Source organism: Lipotes vexillifer, unplaced genomic scaffold, assembly GCF_000442215.2.
Source record: "Lipotes vexillifer unplaced genomic scaffold, Lipotes_vexillifer_v1.1 scaffold778, whole genome shotgun sequence".
NCBI classification, from domain to species: Eukaryota; Metazoa; Chordata; class Mammalia; order Artiodactyla; family Lipotidae; genus Lipotes; species Lipotes vexillifer.
In genome coordinates this window covers 3,012,434-3,028,702 of record NW_006774127.1, presented here as the reverse complement: position 1 = coordinate 3,028,702, position 16,269 = coordinate 3,012,434, and the positions used below count along the sequence as shown (strand labels likewise).

The following is a 16,269-nucleotide window of genomic DNA, read 5'->3' as shown; positions in this document are numbered from 1 at the left end:
AATTCTTGTTTTCAGCAGGACTGTGACTTTAGGGGAGCCAAATGCACTGTGGTTCAGGATCTCCAGCGAGTCAACCTTCTGTTTTCAGTCTAGATGCGGAAAGGGTCTTCACCTAGACTTTCTGGGAGTCTTCCTGTGTTCAGCCTTACCTGTAGCACGGTGTTCAGAGCTGACTCCTTCCTGAGTTCCGACTGGACTCGACTTGCCTCTTGCCTCCCTGAGCTCTCGGCTCCTTGTTCTGCTAAGCCCATTGGTCCAGCGCTTTCCCACCAGTAGAGCTGTGTTGATATCTCACATCTGGGTCATCCACTCTCCCGTTCTCTGTCCTGTGTTTATGCCTCTAAAAAAATCTTTACTGTTGTCTTAGAAGGATTAGGGAAGGAGTAGAGAGGTAAATACCAATGTTAATCCAGAATGCTTTTCAAAATTCCTAGTTTTTAAGATACTTATTTCTAGACCATCTCCTTAAAGTGCTGTATTGGTATAAACTAACTTTAAAAATATATAGCTGTTTGTAATTATCAGCCGTTATGATTTGATTGGTTGTTTCTTTTACAGAGCTTTAAAATGATAAATAAAGAATTAACAGCAAGCAAATTTGTGGAGGTCATAGCAGAGGATAATCCTTTCATGCATGATGGAATTGACAGCAACTTTAAACTTGAGGTTTGGAAACAGGTGTACAGATCCAACTCAGGCTTGGACACCAAGATTGGATTGGCACCAATGGTGCCAGCACGGCCACCTCTCTGGGTCCACGTCTGACACTGAGTCACACCTGCCGCTTAGCTGTTCCCTGAATACGCCCACCACACCCCTACCTCAGGACATTTGTACTTGCTAACCTCCACCCCTGCCACCTGTTTTTGGCTTATATAACACATATCTTGCCTGTAGTTCTGAAGGCTGACAGAAATCAAGGTGTTGCTGGAATTGGATCCTTCTGAGGGCTGTGGGGAAGGATCTGCTCCAGGCCTCTCTCCTTGGCTTGTAGAGGTCATCTGCTCCCCATGTCTCTTCACATTGTCTTCTATGTTTCTGTCTGTGGGTCCAAATTTCCCTCTTCTTGTAAGGACAGCCACCACATTGAACTAGGGCCCACCCTAATGGCCTCACTTTAGCTCGATTATCTGTAAATCTGAGCATACTGGGGGACAGGACTCCAACGCTTTTTTGGGAGGCACAGTTCAAACCGTAACAGTCTTCCCTTTGTGACGCCCCTCCCCATTCATATCCTCCTTATGTACAAAATATGTTCACCCTATCCCAGCATCTCCGGAGGGCTTAGCCATTCCAGCACCAACTCTTTTAACAGGTGCCACTTCTCTAGTTGTCCAAGAAAAAAAGAAATACTTCTGAAAGTGACTGTCCTCAATTAGCTAATATAAAATAAAATGTTTCTGGCAAATAGAAAAATGACTTACAAGCTAAGGAGAGAATATACATCCTCACAGATCTTTTAAATGCTGTAGTTTTTATTGCAAACTGGTGGGCGCCCACGATGCCTGAGTGTTGAACAAGGTGGTACTTTCTGGAGAACAAACACCCAGAACTGCTGGTCCACCTTGAGGTGTGTCAGGATGAATAAGACCCTTTGTATTTTCTTCTATTTCAGCTGGTTTTCCTGGAATTCTTTGAAGCTCTGTTAAGCTTCGCACTCATCTCTGTTACTAACCAATCGACTAAATTCTATTTAAATTTTCCAAATGATGACTTGTCTGGAAACAAAGCTAGAAGCACCTATACAATGATAAATCAGGTAACAATACCTTAGAATTTACAGAGTAAGGAACGGGTTTTATTCTGGAGTGGTTAAACCATCATCAAGACTACCTTGGGCTTCCGGTCCGGGGGGATCCCACATGCAGAGCGGCTGGGCCCGTGAGCCACGGCCGCTAAGCCTGTGTGTCTGGAGCCTGTGCTCCGCAGTGGGAGAGGCCACAGCAGTGAGAGGCCCGCGTACCACAAAAAAAAAAAAAAGACTACCTTGGGCTTTTGTAACCCTCCAGGAAATAACTTAAATAATTTAAGACTTCTTTTCACATTCTGAAAGGAGTGTATTGTCTTTTTTCTACATTAGGGAAAATGTATTTTCTGGTCATGACCTATGATAGTGGAGATACGTAATGAGTGTCAGAGCGCCTACCGACACCCTCAGGGGTGTGGGGCTCCCCTGGCTGGACCACGAGGCCTACGGCATCTGAGGTGGTTTTTATGAAACGTTTCACCCCATGATCTAGTGTTTACAAGAGTGGATCGCCCGTCACAGAGCACAGATGCCAAGGAACAGCTCCCGAGCGTGTGTAGGATGCTGGGTGCATCCCAGAGGACAGGACCTGCTCATGGGGCTGGACACTGGGCTTCACGCCAAAGCCTTGGGGGAGCAGGGACAGCGTGGGCCGTTGACCGAAAGATCTAGCCGCTGGGTCAGATGGAGCAGGGGTTTCAGGGTAGTGGGCTGGAAGGGTTTCTGATCGTTGAGTCCTTCATTCGGAGCCACAAGGGAGAGTGTTGGGGGCCAGCGGGAACCCCAGCTGGGAAACTCGCCAGAGCTGCTCACTCAGGAAGACCTCTCACTGTTGGTCATCTAAGGAGCGCCTCTGACCACAAGTCCCAGGATGTGCCTTGGACCCTCGTGCAGGTTCAACTTCAGTAGCGCCCAGTCCACCCGATCAGCAGATATGCCCCCTGCAGGTCATCCGAGAGCCTGGCCACAGGCTGGGGCTGGGTCATGTCCACCTTAAACTCATCCATGCCTGCGTGGATGGCAACACATGGACTCCAGTAACCACACACGGACACGCTGGCCTCGGGGACAGCCTCAGAAACCATCCGATCAAGTTCACGTCTGGTTTCCAATCTGGCACCGCACATCCATCAAGATAAACAAGTCCTATTATAACCATACAACGGGGTTATATGAGCCAGCAGTGAAATAACTCATGACACATGCCAACAGCATGGGTGCATTAATTATGCTTGGTGAAAGAAGCCAGACAGAAAAGGGTACATACCACTGTGATTCCAATGACATAAAATTCTAGAAATGCCAAGTGATCTGTAGTGACAGAAAACAGATAAGTAGTTGCCTGAGGATGAGGGAAGAGGGCTTCCTGGGGCACAGGAAACCTGGGGTGATGGATATGTCCACTCTCTGAGGTGATGTTTTCACAGGTGTAAACATGTTAGACACGTCAAAACTCACCGTCATAGTGCGCGTTATGTGCAGGTCATTGTACATCAATTATACCACGTTAAAATCACGTGCACGTGTGTCTCCACGGAAAACAGAAATCCTCTTATGTGTTTGTCATTGATCAGAACACCCAGAACAGGAGTCCAAGTGCGCTAAGAAGCCAGGAATCTGAGGTGCAGTACGGCAGCACTAAGTCGTCTTCAAGCAAGTTAGGAGTCTTGCTTGACATGAACAAGATAAGGAAATCAGAGGTTTGTATTCACAGCTAACCATGAAAACAGTGCCGCGGCCATAGTATCTACCACTGTTGCGCACCTGCTATGTGGTGAGGGCTCTTCTGGTGCCAGGGTTCTGGAGGGAACAGAAAGCCCATCCTCTCGTGGGCATCACATTCTGGGGGAGAGAGGGATGTGGTGACACGTGAAGAACAGGAAGGGTGAACACCCTCGGGGTGCTTACCAGGTGCTACGCACTTCCCAGGGGTCCGCTCACTTAATACCCAGACAACCTGTAGGTGCTTCATCGGCTCCAAGGGGGAACTGAGGCACAGAGAGGTCGAGTAACTTGCCCACTGTCACAGAACTGGTAAGCAGTGGAGCTGGAGGCTTGCACGCAGGCAGTTGGACTCCAGGATTTACACCCGTTACCGCAGTGCTATACTTCTTTACACTTGGGAGGGATCAGTGATGCGGTGGAAAGCGAGGCAGGCAGTGGAGACTGAGAGACAGGGTGGGGTGGGAAGGGAAGGTCTTCGGATGAAGCCACACTTGAGCGCAGCTGGGGGGAGACTTTCCTGTGCGGGGGCCTTGAGGCGGGAGCACCTCTGGGGTGTTGGAAGGGGTGTAGCAGCAGGTATAGCCACGTCGGGGTAGCCCAGAAGATGCACCGAGGTAGTGCCCGGCCGTGAGGGGGCCCTGAGCAAGGGGGGTCAGTAGGCTCACGATGGCTTTGCTGTTGACAAACCCGTAAGGAAGCTCTTGGAATTATCTGCATGTATTTTGAAGGCTGTGGAGTTTGAGAGGGAAAGAGAAGGCAAAGATGATTCTAAGGTTTCTTTTTGGCCTGAACGACTGGAAGAACAGAGCCGCCATTTATCATGAAGGGGAGGACTGGGGTTTGAGGGGGAGATGAGTTTTGGGGGTGAAATTAAAGGGTTGGGTTTGGGCATGTCAGACTTAAGGTGCCTGATGAGACATCCACGTGGTGACAGCAAGTGGCAGCTGGAGACAAAGTCTGGAGTTCAAGGGTGAGATCTACTGGAGATAAAAATGTAGGCATAAACAGCATGTATTGATATATGGTTTTATATATATATATATATAGTAATTAAAGCCACTAAGAGATGGATTAATACTTTCCCAACAGACCCAGGGAGTATTTTCTAGTCTTTGGTTTCCTGGGGGAAGCCTTCCAGCAGATACAATAGCTTTGTTATTCATTTCCTTAATAGGACAAATATACAGGTTAAAAAGTCAAATTTGGGGCTTCCCTGATGGCGCAGTGGTTGAGAGTATGCCTGCCGATGCAGGGGACGCGGGTTCGTGCCCCAGTCTGGGAAGATCCCACATGCCGCGGAGCGGCTGGGCCCGTGAGCCATGGCCACTGAGCCTGCCCGACCAGAGCCTGTGCTCCGCAATGGGAGAGGCCACAGCAGTGAAAGGCCCGCGTACCGCAAAAAAAAAAAAAAGTCAAATTTTAGGCAGATTAAAAATAGTCAAATTAGCATAAAGATAATGGCCTCATACTTTTCTAATTATTTATAATGTAGAAAATTAGTTTTAGTCCATAATGATGCAGAAGTTATATTTTGCCTTATGATTTTTCTTTTTTTTTTTTTTTTTTTAAAGAAAAAGCCCCAGATCAAGAAGTCTCTAAGTGATGGAGAAACTTCCAAAATGAACTTTAAATCTCCAGGAAAGGAGCTAACCTTTCTTTTATCTCAAAATGGTGAGTATTTTAGGGCTTCACTGGTGGCGCAGTGGTTGAGAGTCCGCCTGCCGATGCAGGGGACACGGGTTCGTACCCCGGTCCAGGAAGACCCCACATGCCCCGGAGCGGCTGGGCCCGTGAGCCGTGGCCACTGAGCCTGCGCGTCCGGAACCTGTGCTCCGCAACGGGAGAGGCCACAACAGTGAGAGGCCTGCAAAAAAATAAAAATACCATCTTAAAAAAAAAAAAAAAAAAGAAAGAAAAACTCAAAATGGTATTTTAATAATAGAACTTTGGTATTAGCAAACTGTTGCTTATAAATGATTTAACATTTATAAAAATGTACAACCATCTTTTAAAATATAATTAGGCTGGGACAGCTGCTCCCAACTCTGCCCCCTGGCTTGACAGAGTTCCCTTTCAAGCCATTGATCTAACCCTTTTCTTTCCCCAGTTTTATTGAGATATAATTGACATACAGTGCTGTGTAAGTTTAAGGTGTACAACATAATGACTTGACTTACGTGTATTGTGACGTGATGGCCACAATACGTTAACATCTATCATCTCATAAATACACAAAAAAAAAATTCTTGTGATGAGAACAGTTAGGGTTTATTCTCTTAACTTCCACAGATATCATTCAGCAGTATTAGCTACAGTCATCGTGTTGTACGTTACATCCCTGGTACTCATGTACCTTATAACTGGTAGCTTGTACCTTTGACCACCTTCCTCCAGTGTCCCCCATCTCCCTCCTCTGGTAACCACATATCTGATCTCTTTTTATATGTTTGTATTTTTAAAAAATAGATTCTACTTATAAGTGAGATCATACAGTATTTGTATGTCTCTGTCTAACTTCACTTAGCGTAATGCCCTCAAGGTCCATCCATGTTGTTGTAAATGGCAGGCTCTCCTTTTTATGGCTGAGTACTATTCCACTGTGTATATATACCTCTTCTTTATCCATTCATCTGTTGAGGGACACTTAGGCCGTCTCCTGTCTTGGCTGTTGTAAATGGTGCCACTGTGAATGTGATGGTGCAGCTATCTCTTTGACATAGTGTTTTCATTTCCTTTGGATATATTCCCAGAAGTGGAATTGCTGGATCATAGGGTAGTTCTTTTATTTTTTGAGGAAACCCATAATGTTTTCCATACTGGCTGTACCAATTTACAATCCCACCAAAACCGTACAAGGGTCCTGTTTTCCCACATCCTTGACAGCATCTCTCTTCTTTTTGAAGCAAGCCATTCTAGCAGGTGTGAGTTGGTGGTGTTTTTTTTTTGGCCTTGTCTCGTGGCTTGTGGGATTTTAGTTCCCCAACCAGGGACTGAACCTGGGCCCCTGGCACTGAGAGTGCAAAGTCCTAGCCTCTGGACCTCCAGGGAATTCCCTCTCATTGTGAGTTTTTTTTTTTTTTTTCAAACATCTTTATTGGAGTATAATTGCTCTGCAATGGTGTGTTAGTTTCTGCTTTATAACAAAGTGAATCAGCTATACATATACATATATCCCCGTATCTCCTCCCTCTTGCGTCTCCCTCCCACCCTCCCTATCCCACCCCTCTAGGTTGTCACAAAACACTAAGCTGATCTCCCTGTGCTATGCGGCTGCTTCCCACCAGCTGTCTGTTTTATATTTGGTAGTGTATATAAGTCCATCTCATTGTGGTTTTGATTTGCATTTCCCTGATGATCAGTGATGTTGAGCACCTTTTCCTGTACCTTGCTTTCCCAAGGTCGGTGCTAAAGCTGGAATTTGTGGTCCTTCCATGGCCCACAGATTTGGGCCAGCTTTCTGTGTGTGCTCACTAGTCACCTGCCAGAACTCACTCTCACCACCAGGTAGCTGGCCACAGCAGGGAGGTATGTGTGGGTGAGGTGCCTGGAGCCCGGGGGGTGCCTGTGGGCCACTTGGTGCCACTGACTTACTTTCTCCATGGATTTGCCTTTTCTGGACATTTCCTAGAAATGGAATCATATTCTTTTGCATCTGCTTCTTTCACTTATAATTATTTGGGGATTTGTTCATGTTGTAGTACATATTAGTATTTTGGTCCTTTGTATCGCTGAGTAGTATTCCACTGTGTGGATACACCACATTTTATCTACTCATCAGTTGATGGACGGTTCGGTGGTTTCCATTTTTGGCTATCAGGAATAATGCTGCTATGAACATTGGTGTGCAAGTCTTTATGGATATGTTTTCATTTCTCTTAGTCCTTGTAAAATCTGGCACTGGTGGGACTTCCCTGGTGGTCCAGTGGGTAAGACTCCACACTCCCAATGCAGGGGCCCCAGGTTCGATCCCTGGTCAGGGAACTAGATCCCACATGCATGCCGCAACTAAGAGTCCGTGTGCTGCAACGGAGACCCAGAGCAGCCAAAATAAATAAATATTAAAAAAAAAAATCTGGCACCAGCATCAAGGTTCTCTGCATTAGTCTTCCACTCTTGGGCCCTTCACAGTGGCTCCTGGGATGGAGGGTAGATTGGTCACAGAATGCTACGTTTACAGAGTACCTGTGCCCGTACTCCTCTCCCATCACTGCCATCAAACAGCAGATCAGCCCAAGCTGTAGACACAGTCAAAAAACAATTGCTCTCTTGAAAGATCCCCAGTCTTATTGATATTATAGAACTATCCAAAGCATTATCTTCCTGGAATCAACTATATTAAACACATTCCAAAGTGTGTATCTGCTGGCCTTAGTAGATGTGAAGCAACTCCTTACCAAGTCAATAATTTTACCTACCTTCTTATTCAATTCAGAGTTAAAATCCTTCTTAAAATTTTCTTGGAATTCCCTAGAGGTCCAGTGGTTAGGACTCTTGTGCTTTCACTGCTGAGGGTGTGGATTTGATCCCTGGTGGGGGAACTAAGATCCTGCAAGCTGTGTGGCATGGCCAAACAAAACAAATAAAATAAAATTTTCTTAGTGAAAACTGCCTTTAAAGACAATGTATGTAAAAGCCAAGAGTTTTTTTTCTTTCTCTGAAACATGGGAATCTTGTAAATTTTCTAAGATTTTAATTTTAGAAAACCAAAATATTTAAGCTATTTAGGAAAAAGAGAACAGGTACCAGGAGACTTGAAGGAAGTGTTGACAATCATGGCTGTGGTCAGCTGACGCCAGCCTTGTTCCAGGTGGTCCCTGAAGCATTTTGCAGTTAACCTTAATCCTCACAAGCCCACGAGAAGCACAGTGTCACCCACCTTATGGGGGGATGAGGACACTCAGCCCAGCACAGGAAGTGACAGAACTGGGGAACTGGAACACAGACCCCAGAGTTATTGCAAGACTGTATTAATGCTCATTTTAATCAAACTTGCTTCCAGAGGAAACAGAAAAATCCAAGGATGAACAAAAGGAGAAATTCAATACATGGATCAGTAACATGTACATCTTTTTTGTGAACACTCTCTTCCAAGCACATAAACATGAAGAAACCCTCAGGGAGAAAGTAAAGGAAAACAGGCTACATAATGAAGCGATGGCCCTTCAGAGGAAGGTGGAGAATGAGGAGCTGGAGGCGAGGTAACTCAGTGAACCCCCCGGCTCCCTCCCGCCCGCCCACCCGGCTCTCAGGCATCTTTCTTTCCTGTCCTCTGTAGCCGCCAGAAGCTGCAGTACCAAACACTTTCATTAAAAAGTCTTCGAAATTTCAAAGCTCATTTACAAACTCAGTGATGTCTACTTTGGGCTTCCCTGGTAGCGCAGTGGTTAAGAATCCACCTGCCAATGCAGGGGATATGGGTTCGAGCCCCGGTCCAGGAAGCTCCCACATGCCGCGGAGCAACTAAGCCCGTGCGCCACAGCTACTGAGCCTGCGCTCTAGAGCCCGTGAGCCACAACTACTGAAGCCCGCACGCCTAGAGCCCATGCTTCGCAACAAGAGAAGCCACTGCAATGAGAGGCCTGCACACCACAATGAAGAGTAGCCCCTGCTTGCTGCAGCTAGAGAAAGCCCGCATGCAGCAACGAATACCCAACTCTGCCAAAAAAAAAATGAAAATAATCTAAAAATATATATTAAAGGGCAGCACGTCCTCAGGTGCAGCTGGGAACCCATAGCCACCAGTTCTGTCCTGGTTGTCTAAGGCATCCCCAGGCATCCACGAGGAGCCAGCGTGACGTAGATCCAGACTGCCCAGGTTCACATCCCAGCCCCATCGCTTATATCACCTGGGTGACCTTGGTGAGGCCTGTCCCTGTGTGCCTGTTTCTGCATCTTTAAGGTGGAGGTGATACCTTGTAGGACTGTTGTGAGGACTGAGTGAGCTAGTGTTTGTGAAGCATCGAGAACAATGCTTGGTGCGTGGTGAGCACCTAGCAAAGGCCACACACTTACCTTTCTAGAACCACTGTCCATGCAGACAGGTCAGTCCCAAGTGCAAATGTCTGACCTCTGTAAAGGGCATCCCAAGCCCACTGGTCTGTGGAAGAGAGCATTAGACTTAAGGAAAACGGCTACAACAGTATTTTATTTTTTTCCAACAGTATTTTAAAAGGCTACTTACTAGCTAAGTTGCTTCAGAGACAAGTGTGTCACAAGTCACCTTAGATGTGTGAAAACTTTGTCTTAAACTATCTAGCTATTGCACCACTTTTTATTTCAGGCAAAGTGATGACTGTTTAGTTCTGTTCACAAAAACTGTTGAGATCCAGGTATGGACTACTTTACACCACATATAACATAAAAACCGGTTTTGAAATTTCAAAGACAAAAAAAGATATCGGGCTTCCCTGGTGGCACAGTGGTTGAGAGTCCGCCTGCTGATGCAGGGGACACAGGTTCGTGCCCCGGTCCAGCAAGATCCCACATGCCACAGAGTGGCTAGGCCTGTGAGCTGTGGCCGCTGAGCCTGCGCATCCAGAGCCTGTGCTCCGCAACGGGAGCCACTGAGCCTGCGTGTCCAGAGCCTGTGCTTCGCAATGGGAGAGGCCACAACAATGAGAGCCCCGCGAACCCAAAAAAAAAAAAAAAAAAAAACCTTCTTGTGTTTGCTTCTTGTTAGGCTGAACAGCTTGAGAGAGGAAGAGACCAAAAGGCATGACTATGAGGTCGCCATCACTGTGATCAAGGAACCAGTGGATGCCACATCCTTGAATTTCACGCCGAGCCTCCTGAAAGACGACACAGTGGTGTCACAGTCCAGCAAATCCACTGCAAATAAGAAAAAGAAAAAGTAGACATCACTCGGTTTGTAAATGAGCCACGAGAACAAGCAGGTGTGAAGAGAATTTAGAACCAAAGCCTGTAACAAATTTCCTACCCAATAAAATTACTTGTGTTTTACTTCTTGTCTAAGTGTTTCTTGAAATACCACTACCTGGGCCCACTGGGTTTTGGGTTTCTAATATGGTTGGATCACTGAAATGCCTGCGTTTTGACAACTGAGCTGAATGAAAATACACAGATGTGGGTATTAAATGAGTGTGTATTCATTTTTTTTTTTTTAAATCCAAGTATAAAACTGGTGATTAAATTTAGAATCTGATAAAACCAGTGGGGAGTCAAGTTGTTTAAACGTTTCTTTAGGCCTTCCTCCCCTGAGCCTGGCACACCTCCTTTGCCCCTTGTAACCGCCCTGTGCCCACATCCTACCTGTCCTTCACATGCTGCCTCTTACATGGCCTCTTCCCTGGTCCTTTCCCATCCATTCCCACAGCATCGTAAACAGCACTGCATGGACAAAAGGCCGAACAATGTAGGATAAAGAGCCAGGTGTGCAATCAGCAGTTAAGTGAATACTTGGTCTGTTAGGAAAATGTTACAGCTAATAGTTGTGTTAAATATAACAGTAACCACCAAAAGCATAAAAATACAATCTAAAACTTCCAAACTAGCAAAAAGGAAGGAAACTATCATCTGACATAAAGCTGGGAAAAAGAATAAAAGAATGGAAACAGAAAACGCAAAAGATGGCAGGGAAAGTACAAATCTACCCATCATCACCAAGCAAACAGGTTAACTCACCTTTTCCTCCCCTTCAAAATCCCATAAATAATTAGATTGGGTTTAAAAAAAAAAGAAATTCACTTCGATGTTATTCTTTACAAGGCAAACATCTTAAACAAAACCAGATAGAAAGGATGAAAATAAAGATATAGAAAAAGATGTACCAGGACAATCTAATCAAGATGACTGGAATAACAAGCAATATTAAGGACAGAACAGAATTTAAAGCAAACATCTGCACGATACAGATAAAGATAACAATCAAAGGACCAACAACCAAAGAGTGCATTACTCACATACATCGTACATACTAGCCTCGCAAGAGCAGAGAGAATTAAAGGGAAGACTACAACCGTGAGGGAAGAAACAGATCAGGAAGACACACACGCAATAAGGATACAGGTAATTTTACCAACCAAACTACAAAGTTGGAACTAACACAGAGTTAGCAACCAGGATGCAACAGAGAATAAACACTGACAAAAACAGTGACTACGTTTTAGGTTGCAAACTGCAACAACTTCAAATAATACATCAGAGACCATGATCTATTTTTGCTGCAATTGCTAAGTCAGCAATAAACACACAGTAAAGAAAGCCTCAGATCACTGGAAACTAACACATACCATTTTAAGTAACTCACGGGGTAAGAGGAAATCATAAGGGAGATTGTGAATTAGCAGGTGACAATGAAAATAACTGCAAATAGATGAGAAGTCATTTCCCTGCTCCACCCTAACTCACAGGCTGGGTGCAGGGGGGCTGTGGAGAGCTCCTATTAGGGCCGGGTTGGTACTGGTTTTTCCAGACCATGCCCGGCTAGCGTTCAACCAAACTCTGGGATGTCCAGACCACCAAAAGTTAAATCAAATCCTGCCAGGCTTAATCCCAGTTGTGAGCATGCAGGTGGGGCTGTGCCTACCTAGGAGTTCTACGTGGCTTTATGTTTGGAGCACACTGGGGGCACTTGCATTAAGTTCTTTGTCTGATGTTTATTTGTGGTCTAAAAATCACATTATTGCTCAAGATAAAAACCAAGTCCAGCAATTACTTTGGGCAAATGCCTTATAGTTTACCACTTCAGGCCTAGGGACCGGGGAAGGAATCCCAACTCTGAGCACCTTTAGCTGCTAGAGTATTCCTGAGGATGAACCAGGGACCCATGGCTGGTGTGGTCTACCAACAAGCAACCAGAGAGACTCAATGCAAGACCAGAATTTTAAAAACTTTAACAATTTATTAGACTTATTTTCCAGTAAAATAGTCACATAATGTCAAAAGAATGGAATGAAAGAGATGCAGCTGACTACCTTTAATTCCACATAAATATTTAAAATCTAAAAACCTCAGGGGATCATCAGGCTGAGTAGAAATTTGATTCTTCAAAGCAAGTATTGCTTTACTATTGTCATTAATCCAGTCAATAATATGACCAATAACCTGCAATGGTAAACAAAATGCTTGCTGAGCTGTTTTTTTTAAAAGATGTTTCGGTGAGCCCTTGTCAGTCAATCCAAGAAGAATATGTTATTGAACTGCGTCGCACAAAGCTTCTTGACCTCTTCTGCAAAAAGAATAGAAAACGGTGAGTAAGATATAGAAATTCTCACTTAAAAGGTTATATAATATATATCAGTACCTTAAATTCCCTGGAGTAAAGTTGGTCATAAATAAAGGTCTGCATTAATTTTGACCTTAATCTCAGAAGCCTTGATAAGAAATGTTAAGTCGAGAGAAAGAAAAAAGGACCTGACGTACAGGAGACTTTAACACTACGTAACATTGCTTCTTTGGGCCTGAGACAGCTCAAATCCAAAGTGTCTAAGACACCCGCGGGTTGGGGCATGAGGAGCACAACTTCTAAAATCTTGAGGAATCTGATTCAAAAACACAGAAAATCTAGCTGCAACCCTGAATTGTGGATCGGGAGCTCCAAAAGTGGCGTCATTATCTGGACTTTACTCAATTCCTGTTTTACATGAGGCATGTAGGGGCTTCCCTGGTGGTGCAGTGGTTAAAAATCTGCCTACCAATGCAGGGGACACAGGTTCCAGCCCTGGTCTGGGAAGATCCCACATGCCGCGGAGCAACTAAGCCCGTGTGCCACAACTACTGAGCCTGCGCTCTTCTAAAGCCCACGAGCTGCAACTACTGAGCCCACGTGCCACAACTACTGAAGCCCACGCGCCTAGAGCCTGTGCTCCGCAACAAGAGTAGCCACTCCAATGAGAAGCCTGCGCACGGCAACAAAGAGTAGCCCCCACTCGCCACAACTAGAGAAAGCCCGCGCGCAGCAACGAAGACCCAACGCAGCCATAAATAAATAAATGAGGCACGTATTCCCTGAGGTTGTTTCTAATGCATAGACTATTAATACAAGTATTGGTATCAAGAGAAAAATGTAATACACCCCAGAAGATGTCTTCAGAAGAAACTTCACACCTGATTGTCCTTACAGTTGACACTTGGGGTGCACTGCCCCACTGTCCCACTCCTGAATAGACCAAATGATGATTTCTTTTAAGCAACAGGGGCAACTGCTTAAAATCTCAACAATCATGATTTGTTCTATTTAGCATGTCCTTAGTACACTGAAAAGATAGTTTTTAAATATCAGTAGCATTAAAATTCTGCTCAAATACCAAACCCTATTTACCATTTACTTCAATGAGGTTTGCATTTTTTTGATTCAAAATAACATACAGCTCCCGCTGGTCAGACTTTTTCCCAACAACCCAATAATCACTCATTGCTTTCACGATGATTTCTTCATCTTCATCCACTCTGTAAGAAAAGAGTTTCAAAACGCAATTGTTTACTTTATATATATAGCTGGATTGTGAAAAACATTCTAAAACAAGAAACAGGAAACTTGAGCCATTTGAAAAGTTCAGGGAGTCCCCTGTGAGTGACCAGCCCCTTCTGGGCTTAATGATGTTTGGAACTGGTGCCCAGGGAGGTGGTCAAGACCTCTGAAGGGGCCTGGGGTCACTCGGTTTTTGAAGATGATTCCTTTAATGTCTCTTATTAGAAAGTGGACGCCTAACTGGTAAGGTGGTTAGAATTACCTTGTAAAATCACTGTTGATGTCACCCAGAATCTTCATTAAATCTGGATGAACAGACGTAAGTGACACACTGGGTGTCTTCCTCATGTGAATTGTACTTTTTTCTGCTAAATTCATATGGTTGAAGTAGATAAACTTAAACTGGGGTTCTTTTTCAGACCTGTGGAAACATGTTATGGAGGTGGTAACTTCCTGAAAGAACAATTACCCAAATGTACAGCTACACTGTAAGAACTCTAAGCGTGGAACGGCCAAGGCGGTTTTTTCAGTGGCTGGGCCTTCAAATCAAGAACCTCAGTTAAGACGTTAACATTCGGCAGTAACTTATTTGATATCCGTGAGGTATTCAAAATGACTGAAATTCCCAGCGAGCTCAAGTATGTACTTGTAAAACCACAAATATTTTAACCATTATGTGATGATTTTTTTTTTTCAAGTATAGTGTTTTATAAACGGCAGTCACTCAGTTTATTTGTTCACTTAAAAAACAAAAAACAAAGTAAATCAATGCAGGCCACTTACCCTTCCAGTGAAGGGATCAGCAAACTATGGCTCTGGGACCAAACCAGGCCCTGTTTTTTACTGGGACACCCATATGCCTATGTATTGTCTACAGCTGCTCTCACGCTTAAAGGACAGTTGAGTACTTGGAACATACACAGCCCACAAAGCCTAAAGTACTTACTGTTTGGCCCTTGGCAGAAAAAGGTTGCTGACCCCCGTACATCTCTTTATCCCACAGCTGCATGTATGTAAACTGCCACAGAACGGAAGCTGAGCACTGTAAGTAACACAGCTTTCATCATCCTACTCAGAGATCATTCTACACGTGCGAGCCCCCTCTGGAGTATTTATTGGGATTTGTTACCCTTTCATTATTCTGGATGACTGGGCAACGCTACTTTGCTGTCTCCCGGGTCAGAGTCTGAGGCCCCTCGGGGAGCCAACCTGACAGCTGGGCCACTCGGCTCTCAGGGGCCTCCCGTCCCTCACCTCTCACTGGGCCTTAAATTCACAATCGGGGGTCTGCGTGAGAGCCTGGGCAGCCCTGCCACTGGGGGCCAGAAGCCTTCTCTGCTTACTACAGGGGGAGCAGCCACGCACTGGGGGGCTGAGGGTGCCGGAAATCCAACCTCCGGGGAAGTGGTTACTACTGTGATACTCGACCTCTAGGCGAGAAAGAATGTGGACGATTAGTTCCCAGGAAAATGAAAACAGAATTCTTATAAAACCAGAATTTGTTTTGAGTAGGCCCCTAAATCTAAGAAATACAAGTATAACTACAAGAAAAATTTTCTGGAAAGATGAAAATTTTAAAAGAAGTTTGGAAAGAGTTGTAAATTTAGTTGTTTGGACAGACTAACTTCTATGACCTTTGATCAGGCTTAAAGTTCTGGTTATTTGTCTAACACTGTGTGGCGTTCCTCTTTCTCTTATTTATAACATGTACAACACTCTTCTAAGAAGATCGGAATTCTTCCTTTTGTAATCCCACATGGACATTCACACGAGAGACGTTATTTAGGTAGTTAGGACAGGGGCAAATGTGGCCTCTTTCTACTCCACCCACCATGAAGGATGATGTAAAAACAAAAATAGAAAAAAAACAGTTACCTACAATGTACTGTTAATAAAAGAAAACAAGATCTGCTCACATTAAAAATAGCGGGGATTCCCTGGTGGCGCAGTGGTTAAGAATCTGCCTGCCAATGCAGGGGGACACGGGTTCCAGCCCTGGTCCGGGAAGATCCCACATGCCACGGAGCAACTAAGCTCGTGTGCCACAACTACTGAGCCCGTGCTCTACAGTCTGCGAGCCACAACTACTGAGCCCGCGTGCCTAGAGCCCATGCTCTGCAACAAGAAAAGCCACTGCAATGAGAAGCCCGCACACCGCAACTAAGAGTAGCCCCTACTCGCCACAGCTAGAGAAAGCCCGTGTGCAGCAACAAAGACCCAACACAGCCAAAAAAATTAATTAAAAAATAAAAATGAGAAAAGACAACAAGATCTGCTCACATTAAAAACAGCAGGGCTTTCCTGGTGGCACAGTGGTTAAGAATCCACCTGCCAATGCAGGGGACACGGGTTCGAGCCGTGGTCTGGG

At 45.0% G+C, this 16,269-nt stretch overlaps 2 protein-coding genes and 1 non-coding gene across 3 annotated transcripts in view; 2 read left to right on the top strand and 1 right to left on the bottom strand.

The window, feature by feature from the left end:
* The window catches only part of LOC103072800 (radial spoke head 10 homolog B), a 37,378-nt gene extending 27,003 nt beyond the window's left edge, over nt 1-10,375 (top strand). The window contains exons 14-19 of the mRNA XM_007448874.1: nt 559-666; nt 1,616-1,759; nt 3,322-3,447; nt 5,050-5,143; nt 8,472-8,670; nt 10,152-10,375. Coding sequence (XP_007448936.1) covers nt 559-666; nt 1,616-1,759; nt 3,322-3,447; nt 5,050-5,143; nt 8,472-8,670; nt 10,152-10,326 — 846 coding nt within the window. The 3' untranslated portion in view covers nt 10,327-10,375. The remainder of the gene's footprint in view (nt 1-558; nt 667-1,615; nt 1,760-3,321; nt 3,448-5,049; nt 5,144-8,471; nt 8,671-10,151) is intronic.
* On the top strand, nt 7,381-7,453 carry TRNAG-CCC (transfer RNA glycine (anticodon CCC)). Its single transcript has one exon. It is a non-coding gene; the product is annotated as a tRNA-Gly (tRNA).
* Nucleotides 10,376-12,310: 1,935 nt separating the features above from the next.
* The window catches only part of CCZ1 (CCZ1 vacuolar protein trafficking and biogenesis associated), a 21,786-nt gene continuing 17,827 nt past the window's right edge, over nt 12,311-16,269 (bottom strand). The window contains exons 13-15 of the mRNA XM_007448873.1: nt 14,164-14,322; nt 13,752-13,879; nt 12,311-12,659 (exon numbers count right to left, since the gene is read on the bottom strand). Coding sequence (XP_007448935.1) covers nt 12,604-12,659; nt 13,752-13,879; nt 14,164-14,322 — 343 coding nt within the window. The 3' untranslated portion in view covers nt 12,311-12,603. The remainder of the gene's footprint in view (nt 12,660-13,751; nt 13,880-14,163; nt 14,323-16,269) is intronic.